This window comes from Elaeis guineensis, chromosome 6 (assembly GCF_000442705.2).
Source record: "Elaeis guineensis isolate ETL-2024a chromosome 6, EG11, whole genome shotgun sequence".
Taxonomy (NCBI): domain Eukaryota; kingdom Viridiplantae; phylum Streptophyta; class Magnoliopsida; order Arecales; family Arecaceae; genus Elaeis; species Elaeis guineensis.
In genome coordinates this window covers 123201376-123211806 of record NC_025998.2, presented here as the reverse complement: position 1 = coordinate 123211806, position 10431 = coordinate 123201376, and the positions used below count along the sequence as shown (strand labels likewise).

At 37.2% G+C, this 10431-nt stretch overlaps 2 protein-coding genes across 2 annotated transcripts; one reads left to right on the top strand and one right to left on the bottom strand.

Moving 5' to 3' along the window:
- Window positions 1–285: 285 nt before the first annotated feature.
- On the top strand, window positions 286–1640 carry LOC105060062 (uncharacterized). The gene is made up of 2 exons (XM_010943651.2): window positions 286–938; window positions 1061–1640. Exons 1-2 carry the CDS (start codon window positions 431–433, stop codon window positions 1492–1494), a joined length of 942 nt encoding a protein of 313 aa, XP_010941953.1. The 5' UTR covers window positions 286–430; the 3' UTR covers window positions 1495–1640.
- Window positions 1641–9404: 7764 nt separating this feature from the next.
- Window positions 9405–10161, bottom strand: LOC105060063 (uncharacterized). The gene has a single exon (XM_010943652.4). It carries the CDS (start codon window positions 10048–10050, stop codon window positions 9487–9489), a length of 564 nt encoding a protein of 187 aa, XP_010941954.1. The 5' UTR covers window positions 10051–10161; the 3' UTR covers window positions 9405–9486.
- Between the last annotated feature and the right edge of the window lie 270 nt (window positions 10162–10431).

Sequence of the window (10431 nt, the reverse complement as noted above, 5' to 3'; positions counted from 1 at the left end):
TGTCAGGGGGTTATATGTAATAGATTCCTAGAGTGTATGTGTAGAAAATTCAAATGGTTTTGTAGCTTTGTATCAGCGCACAACGCAGACCATACTTTTAAGAAAGGACATATTGCTCGGTTCATCTATTCTACCTGATGACAGGCTTTGTCCCAGGTTCAGAAAGGCTACCATGTCTCTCCCCACAAATAGCCCAAAAGTAATTCCAAACAACCCTCAGATTCTTTCCCAGGTCTGCCTAGACTCAAGGGTTACTTGCAAATCAGGAAACAGATATCTGATTCTTTTCTCCCTCCTCTCTTTCTCCCATCTCTCGTCCTCCCATCTCTCTTTCACTCATATCCAAGCCACCTCCAAGTCTTTTCCTCCTCTTTCTACAGTCTAAATCATCTTATCAAATCTCCTACAAAGCCTTCGAGGTGGAGATCTAATGGCCTCTCCACCCAGACAAGTGCAGCACCACAGGAGGCTCTTTGAGCTGCTAGAAGAACAGCAAGAACCTTTCTTGCTGGATGTCTACCTCTTAGAGAATGGGTATTCAGATAGGGCAGTGAGGCCTCAGGCCAGAGTCATGTGCTCTCCTGAGAGTGCTTGCACTGGGCTGCCAAGGCTCAGCAGCCATGGCTTCAGGAGGAAGAGAGGTGGTGTTATAAGTTGCATACTAAGCAAATTTTTGTGTCAGAAGGCCATCAGGAAGGCTTTAAGCTGGGAAGGCCTAGCTGTTGAGAGTGGGAGATGGAGTGTCTTTGGTTGTCTCTTTGATCTGGGAAGGGAGAGCCATGTCACAGAATTCCACAGGTTGTCCAGTTCCAGTGCTGTCAATGAAGGAGAATTAAGTGGAGAGATACAGTGGAAATCTTTGGAGGACTCCAACCAGCTGAGTCCTATTTCAGTGCTTGAACTGCACTCTTGTGAAGCCTCCCCCATTCACAACCATTGTAAGTTAAGCTTTCTATGAAGTATATATATATAGCTGCATTACTTCAACCCCTAACATCTATATAAATTGTAACTTTGTTTCTTCTTCCCTTTTTTTTTTTTTTCGGTTCCCCCTGATCAGCATCAAGTTTTAGTTCAGGAATAGAAACAAAGGATGCTTCTTGGGTTGGTTTTGAAGAGCTTCTTGGGTCTGCTTCTTTTCTTTCTCAGCATGCCCGGAGCAAGAAGGAGTTAGATCGATCATACCAACTTCTGTTGGACTGTGTGAGGGAGGTGGAGAAAAGGATTTGGGACTCCTATGAATGTTTGAGCCCAGAGAGAGTTAAAAGCATCATTAAGGAGCGGATCTTTACATGGGAAAAGCAAAGAGGAGATGTCACTGACATAGCCCAGTTGGTGGATTTAGAAGTCTCAGAGTCTAGAGAAGAATGGAAGCATTTCCAAACTGAGGTTAGAGAGATTGGAATTGAGATGGAAGCTGTAATCTTTGAAGAGATCAGAGAAGAGACTCTGTTGGACATGCTAGACTTTCCATACACATCCAAAGGACTGTAAGTCTAATTATCAATGTCTATCACCATCCTTTTGTTCTCATGAAACCCCCAAAAAAAAGTCTAATTATTAGCATATCATGAAAGCTAGTTTTTTCTCTATTAGTTAAAGTATTTCTTTTTTGACTCGGATTGTAGCTTGGGGAATCTCTATGATAATACCAGAAGAAAAGACAAAGTGTCCCTTGAGCTTGTTTTTTTCTTTTATTGGCCATCTTGGGAGTCACGAGTCAATGGTATATTGATTAGTTATGGCTCTAAGCAAACACAACAGTTGGTTATCGTACATATAAAAATAAAATCTCCACTGAAGAGTCGCACAAAGGCACGCAGATGGATGGCTGGAAAGAGAGAGGGATAAGGAAAGCATCTCTTCAGCTGGTGGATTTTTTTTCTTTTTTTTAGAGAGAGAGAGAGAGAGAGAGAGAGAGAGAGAGGTTCATGAGAAATAAAATTGAAGAAAAGATGAAAGGAGGTTGTCTTAGCTAGGAGAAACAAAGGCAACGACATATATCAACACGAGTTAAATTGCTTAGAAGAGGAATAGAACTTCAATCTTTCTGCCAGTTTGGGATTACCATGATCAGCTCTTCTAATGATTTGTTTTTCACTATTAAAAATTCTATCATATTTCTCCTAAACCATGATTAGCTCTTCTAATGACTTGTTTTTGACTGTTAAAAATTCTATCATATTTATTTGAATCAAAATCTTCTGTAATAATTTCATTCATAGCAGCATCCATCCGGGCCTCAAAATCTTTTGATAAATTTTAGTTCAACCAGTCACTCCATAGATCCTGGTTTGAGCTTAGATGAGAAGAGATATCCAGCTTGAATCCATAGAATCCCCAATTTCTTCAAGAAAAGGAATATCAAAAAGTATATATGTGACCAACAGTTTCATCCACTGAGTTGTACAAAGTACAAGCTAGAGCATGAGGCCATCATCTTTTGATCAAGTTGTCAGCAATTAAAATCCTGTCTCTAGTGGCAAGCCAACAAAAGAGATTGACCTCATCAGAAGCACAAGTTTTCCAAATCTCCGTAATCCTTGGAATAGTAATGCCTCCAAAATTTAAGAAACCGATAAGATGACTTGCAGAGAAATTCTAACAAGCAGTCTATCGCCACATAATACTATCATAGCTCTCGGATAAAGACAAGCTATTAATGGGGTCTAATAAATCCCAGTATCCTATAGCAAGCTGAATAGCTAGAATCCTTCCAAATCCAATCGTCCAGCAATTAGAATTAATATCCCAAGATATAATAGGAACTGAACAAATTAGAGGCCAAAAGTTAAGAGCAAGGGAAGCAGTCTTTCAAAGGTAAACTCCTTGGTCCATCTGTCTTCCCAAAAACAAACCTGATTGTCCTTTCCCAGAGCATAAGAAATTCCAAAGCTTAAAAACATAGAAATTTTCATTTGAGCATTCCAAAATGGAGACCAAGAGACAATAGGTAATATTTATGAGTAATAGCTCTTTATGAGGATTTATGCAGGATGTATTTAGTCCCATATGAACTACGTACTGGATTAATCTTGGATACTTATTTAAGATAAAAAAAAATTCATATAATATCTTCTAATTAGTTTTTTTACTAAATTCTAAATTGTCAACACCAACAAGCCTTGTACTTCACTTGCCCTTGACATAAATCATTTGAGATAAACTAGCGACCTCTAATTTTAGAAATGCAATCTCAGTTTCAAGATTTATGTCAGATTAAATGATAAAGAAATACAAAAAAGAAAAAAATCAATTAATTGCTCCTAGGACCACATATAATTAAGAGCTTTTATTTTACATTGCTTCATATGATCCTTCTTTCACCATGTTTTCTCATTTTCTTCTTTGAAGGGGAAAAATTCACCAATCATTGACCTCAACATCCTTAAAAGCATAGGCAAAAACTACAACAGTAGCAATGCTACGATTCAACTTGCAGCGTTGTGGTTGCTTCACTTTAGGAAAAAAAGTGGCTAAAAAAATCACGGGCAGAAGCAATAGAAGAGGGGACAATGGAGTTCATGTGCGCATGTCTTGTGTGTGAATAGTGAGTAGGTGTAATAGAGAAATTTGGACCTGTCACGATCCACCGTTACATCAAACCATGTGCATGTCAATTGCCTAGATGAGCATTGATGTCGATATTTTAGCCCACCCCCATAGTAACAGGAGAATTTTTTTTGTTTGTTGAAAGGTTATTTTAATGGCGAAAGTAAAATACTTCCTCCAATTTATTAGGTAATTACAGAAGGGGATGCTAAAGGAATCTTATAAATGAGCAATGACCAGCTGATCTCATGCGAAAGTTCTTTTCATGCTAAATTAGCCAATGAAGTACAATTACCAGCTAATCCCATACCCATCCAATAGATATGTGAATTTTCTTCGAAAGAGAATTTGGAGATTGTATTTAGAGATGGCAATCGGGTCAGATACATAAATTAGACCTATTTATTAGATAGTTCTAAAATCCAAATCCAGAGATCTAATAATTTTATTTAATAAAAAATCTAATAAGTTGAAATCAGTTAAATGGGTTAAATGGTTAAGCATTGACATCCCTAATTATTTCGGTGTTGTCATTGTTTTGCCACGACCAAGCCAGCTGTTCTTTTTTTTTCCACTTACTATTGAAAGCACCATATGGTGAAGGTTTCTAGTGGTGTCCCGAGAAATCTTTGCACCCACTCACCAAGGACCCTACAAAACATCTCTAATTAGGAGGTTGGGCTCACCACCTCCCCCACCACACGTGAACATTGAGGACCAACTAGTATGACACTGGCATTATGGCGACCAGTGCTTTGCCTTGAGATCAAACACCTGCATGATGGCTTACATAATGAGAAGGTAAGATCAAAAGATTAGACATTGAGAGACACCTTCATCTTCATGTCACATTCATCATGGCACATCTATATGCTTGCTGATGGGAGTATTGCCATCCTTCATAACCTTCAATGAGCTTTGCATGAATTGGACTAAAAGTAACTTTTCAAGGCGTGCACATAATGTTATGTTAATGTTTATAGCTGAACAAGAAAAAATCATTGTCTTCAGTAGCCTCAGAGGGTTTGATTCTGTTCAATGTTCATTGTCTGATTTGACTTTTACCACCCCAGAGAATAATTGACAAGTGATGCAGCATTGCATTAGAGGCTTAACAGAAGAACCGTGAAATAACAAGGCATTAGCCATCCATAACAAACCTTTTTTTTTCCTACTTGCATGGCCTAAGCGAGGCTTGTTGCAAACCATTGCTTCCAAATCAACCCCTGACTACTAATCATGGAGTCCCTTTCAAAGCTCCATTGATATATTCCAACTCTTTAAAAAACTGCGATTGAAGGACCAGATGAAGCTTCTTTATTTAGTAGAGGGAAGCTGACATTTTAAGTCTTGGCATTTGTCTGTCTTTCTGAGCATTTTATTTAAATTGTAAGCTTGAGTTGTTAGTCATAAAAAAGGCAGTGGTCCAACATGAACTAAAAGACAAAAGATTCAAATCAACATTTTGGCTTCGAACTGGAGAAATGAAAGAGCAGAGACTAAATTAGCTGGCAAAATTAAGTCAGTGACAAAATGCTTGATTACAATTTGTATTTGATAGCCATTTATATTTTTGGGAAAATTTGGCTAGAGAGAAATTTAAGATTTTTTTTTTTTTTTTTTTGGTTTTGCAAAAGAAGACATCTTCTTGCTCTTGTTGCTTTTAAAGGCTTTTACAAACTTCAGCATTGGTATATAATCTATGCTCGAGAGGAGGAAAATGGGACACAATATAGTATATATCTAGGAACATTGACCTAATTCTGAGACATTAGATTTGTCCTTGTACGTTGTATCTTCCTTCCAAGCTCTGCATTCTTTGTTTCCGTACCACTCACCTACTATGTTTATTTCTCATATCACTAGTCTGTCCTCTTTAACAGACAATTACTCATATTTTATTGCCAAAACAACTGTTAGCAATATTTGATTAGCACTGTCTGTTGGTGGTCCGTTTTTTCGTTTTCTTTCCACGTTTTTGTCCTATAGCCTCTCACATAGGCATCATAAGAGACAAAGGCAAGGTTTAATAAGGGAAATCTGGATGTTTTTATTGAAGTAGGGAAACTTTTCCCCGAGTGGTTGAGGATATTCTCTTCTGCACATGGAGGATTAGGTAATCTAACTTGTTGAACCTAATTTTAAAAGAATAAAGAATATGAAAAATTATTCTCATACTTATGTTTTATCATGTAAACAAAAGTATCAAGTTGCTAAGTATCCAAGCACAATATAATCACATTCGTTTGCAGATCGTTTCCTATGATTATGAAATTCATATGATCTTAGAGCACAAAATAGTGTATAAGAATAAACTATGTACCCTTAAGATTTTGATCTAGAAGCATAACCAGACTCAATATAAATCACTTTATCCGTTACAAATAGAGCTGAATAGAGTTTAAAAATAAGATCTACCATATCGAAAAATAGAATCCACAACAAATTTCAAGAGTTTATAACTTTATCATATGATGCCTAGATTAGAATGATCTTTTTCTTATAAAAAAGAAAGTAACTTTTTGAGATCTATGATATGATGCAACCTTCTATCGTGCTACTCAAATCTTTTTTTTTTTTTCATGAAAACTTTGATTAGTGATATCTTTCAATCCGAAAAGAGTTAAATAAAGCAATAGAAAGCAAAATTAATATAGGAGTTAAGATGTTGCGACAAATCGAGAGTTCAAAAAATAAAATAAGAAAAGAAAAAAAAAAGATCAAGACACCCAAGATTTATGTGGTTCGGCAATCTTTGCCTATATCCATGGGAGAGACTAGAAAAATTCACTATAGCCTGTGGAAGATTTTCAAGATTGACAAAGAATCTCTCAAATCCTAATCCCTGTACATCCAAAACTCTCTTTCTCTCTTTCAAAAAACTATTCTCTTAACTTCAGAAAAAGATCCGTATAAAAGAAATATACTTGAGTTTAGAACGGTCCTACCTTTCACTTCACAACTAAAGCTTTTTTTTTGGACCGTATCGGATCATATATTTTATTCCGGATCACTTAACATTTTCGGACCCACAATATATTTCAATCCACCCCACAATCTTAAATGCGGGCAAAAACTTAACATAAAATGTACCTCCTATAGGATTTTAATTTTTTTGTATATATTTTTATGAGTTATATTTATTTTTGAAAAACTAGTTCTATTCAAATTAGGAAAAAAATTCAATCCGAGTTGTACAATGACGGATCTCATTATTACAAATATAGACTATGTACCTTAATTAGTTTTTGAATCATTGATGAAAGAAAAGAGTACTAAATCCTATTTTCATCAATTTTTTTAATCTTTTTTCAAGTTTCTTTCAAATGATTCAAAGTGAACAGACTAAGATCCTTCCTTCTCCCTGATCACAAGCTCACTTTTATCTAACAGGCCCTTCCTAAAGCTTCAATCCCCCTGATCCCATAGAGAAAATGAGGAGAAAAGAACACCTAATAAATTCATGTCTTCCGTGAACTACAAAACAAGACAATGGTAGCAAATAAAGAAGGAAAAAGAAAACATCATCTTGATGTTTTCCACATAGCAAATTCAAGTTTGCTTCAACCTCCCTCTATTTATTTACCATTCAAAGAGGAAATACTGTTGTCTTTGCCAAATCCCTCTAAAGAATGTCTGTGCCACTTAAAGTTCTTTCCTTGACTTGGTCTCAAAAATAAGTTAAATGCAGGAGATAAACTTGGGAAGAAACTAAGCAAAAACATGGGAGGATGCATATTTTGGGATGCGGCTGAGGAATTATTTGATCATCTCTTCTTGTCCTACCCCAATTCCTTAATAATTTGGGAGGCTATAAGTCAAAAAGTAGATCATTTAAAGCTAGATCATCTCAGAAAAAGCTGTTTTTATAAAATCCACTCTCACAAATATGGGCAATATCTTGAGAAGACATTCCACATAATTTAAATCTACTTAGAGCCTATTTGAATGACCAAGCCCAAAATCCCATAAAAATCATGGGTTTGAGCCAATAAAATCACCTAAATCAGGCTTGACAAGGCCTGTCTTTACAACTATCTAGAAAACCATTGTAGTGGGTAATCCGAATCCTATAAGAAGAAAAAAAGACCTACTGTGCTCTCGTTTGCTCCTTATGGGATTTGGGCCAGCAAAGTAGGTCCTTTCTATTTTTCATGGGATTTACGGGGCCCAGCAAAGTAGGTCCTCTTTATTTTTCATGGGATTTACGCCGGAAAAAATGATTCTCTGGATATTTATAAAGACAGACCTAGTCAAGCCTTATTTAGCTAGTTGTATTGGTCCAAACTCATTATTTCTATGGGATTTTGAGCTCAATCGTCCAAACAGATTTTTAGAAATATGCTCAATATCCTGAAAAGATATTTTACATAATCTACTTAGAGCATTGCAAAATAACTCAGCAAACTAAATGCAATGTATTTTCTCGGGCTCCACGCCCATCTTTCTTCTCAAAAAAAAAAAAATAGAGGAAAGAAAAAAAAGAGACAAAGCGAACTTTTTAGGTATTCGAGGGTCATGCCACACTGATTATGGATCAAGATAGTGAACCCCGAAGCTCCGCATGCATCTCTAGTGCCTAGGCTTGTGATGGAAAAGTAGGTAGGTTCAGATTGCAACTTTTGCGATTGATCCTTTTTCATGACTTCGACCATTGGATCGCTCCCTACATAAACCTCAATGCATTCCGAATTAATTCATTTTTTTATCCACCTGCATAGATCTTGAAGCGACAATTGCGCGATCCAATGGTAGATTCATATGAAGGAAAGTGAATCCTTCTTTCATGCAAAGGATATAATCCCTGTCCAAAGTAGATGTCTTCCAAATGGGGGATGCTGAACTTCTAACCGTCTCTCTTCAAATGGCTAATTGTTGGATGAGATAGCCTTGTCAATCAATATATATGCAGCCATTTTTACAAGTATAGCTTTGTGAAGTTGCCTTAGGGCATCTATTTCAGTAGCCAGCTCCAATCTATTAGTCTGTCGTCTTACTCTTACCTAATAGCAATTTGTTCATCTTGCAGCTGCTAACTTCCAAATACAAAGGATGAGAAAGAATGAAGTCACACGCTTCTTCTTTTTGTTTGCAGACATTTACCCAACCAGACTAATACCTCATGACATGCTATGCTGATAAACTCTTATCCTCCCAAACAGATTAAATAGGACAGTGGTTCAGCCTTTTTCTTCCTACATAGAGTACTATATATATTTCAAACAGCTGCCACATCACAGGTTAATTTATGAGCAGCCTGGCTTCATGTTGTGAGCATTGTGTTCTAATTTCCCCAGGTATAATTGCATGTTCATGGAATCTCACTACACCTCAAATGGTATAAGAGGTGATATGTATAGTTTGAACAAGGCAAGATGTCCCCCATCAACAAATATACCTTCACATTCTCCAATTTATAATACATAAAATAATATTTAGAAATTTCATAAATACACAAAGATATGCAGCATTATAAAAATGAAATTTATATAAAAAAAAAGGGCTCAATTTTATTGATTCTATTCCTGATATGTCTTTTTCTATGTGATTTAGTTGATTTGGTCCTCCTTAAATCTTGACCTTACTACTTCAGAAAAAAAAACATTATTCTTGATCTCATTTTTCATCGATTCTTTGACAACGACAAGTCAATGCTTATCTTCTTTCCTTACTTTCTACCTTCCATTCACTGGTAGAGTCCCTTTTACGTCGATTGTGGAATTTTAATTCCATCAACAACTGAACTTTTAATATTTAGATCTGCACTAATTAAACATGATATAACATGATCTATAAATCGAGAACAAGAACTCTTATTAAAGCAAAAAAAAAAAAAAAACATATGGTGCAGTAACTTGAAATTAAAAAGGTGTTTTTATTTATCAAAAACTCTTCAGAACTCGAACCAAACTAACAAACCAAAAGCCTAAAGAATTAATAACCTCTGCCCTTGGGACTCTTGATCCCCAACCTTCCATCTCCTCTTCTCATTCTCTCCCCTTTAAGGTGGATTAGACGAAGTTGTGACAGCCTCACCATGCCATCCTCTCTAACGCCACATGCATGCTTGCAAGAAAACCCAAGCCCAACCTTCTCTAAGCCAGCCTTACCTTTAGACGCCTTCTTTTGCTTATTAACACTCTTGGTGCACTCCATGTAGGCGGCGAGGAAGGGGTCGTCCTCCCTTCGTGACATCCCCTTCTTCGGCGAGATCCTTCGAGGAGGCTGGAAGGGGCATGGAGGGAGAGGGACATACAGCCCATGCACTGCGAGCTTCGGGCTATCGGTCGAGCACGGTGGTGGTGGCAGCTTGAGTGGCTCCTCAAAGCTTGGTGTGACCTTGGACACCCCTGGCTTGTTCTCCCATGAGAAGGGTACGTTCCCTAAAGAGTGGGATCCGTGGAAACTCATCTCTCTTTTTCTTTGTGTGGTATTGGACGGATTGAAAGCTAAAATGAAGTGGTTGGTTGGAAAGGGAGCTCTCATGCGTGCAGTCATGCACTTCTTGCCCTCCGACGTTTGATAGTATTGGAAAATGAGCAGGCAAAGCGTGAGGCAAGGGAATGGAATTTGTTTGGTATTTGAGAGAGAGAGGGAGAGAGAGAGGGAGAGATCAAATTGTTAATGGTCTATCAATGGATATAGCCTGGATTGCTTGGACTTTGGTTAGAGAAGCGAGTGGGAGTAGGTGGAGATATTAAACGGAGGGTTGACGGGGTCTTTTCTTTTATTTTCTTTTCTTTGTTGAAGCATTTGACGGGTCATTTGAGAATGAAAAGATCGTCCTTTTGGCGAGGGATACGCGAGAGAGGCCATGTACGTCATCTTCCACACATGGATTCCATATGGAGGTATCAAAATTTGTTTGGTGAGAATCCT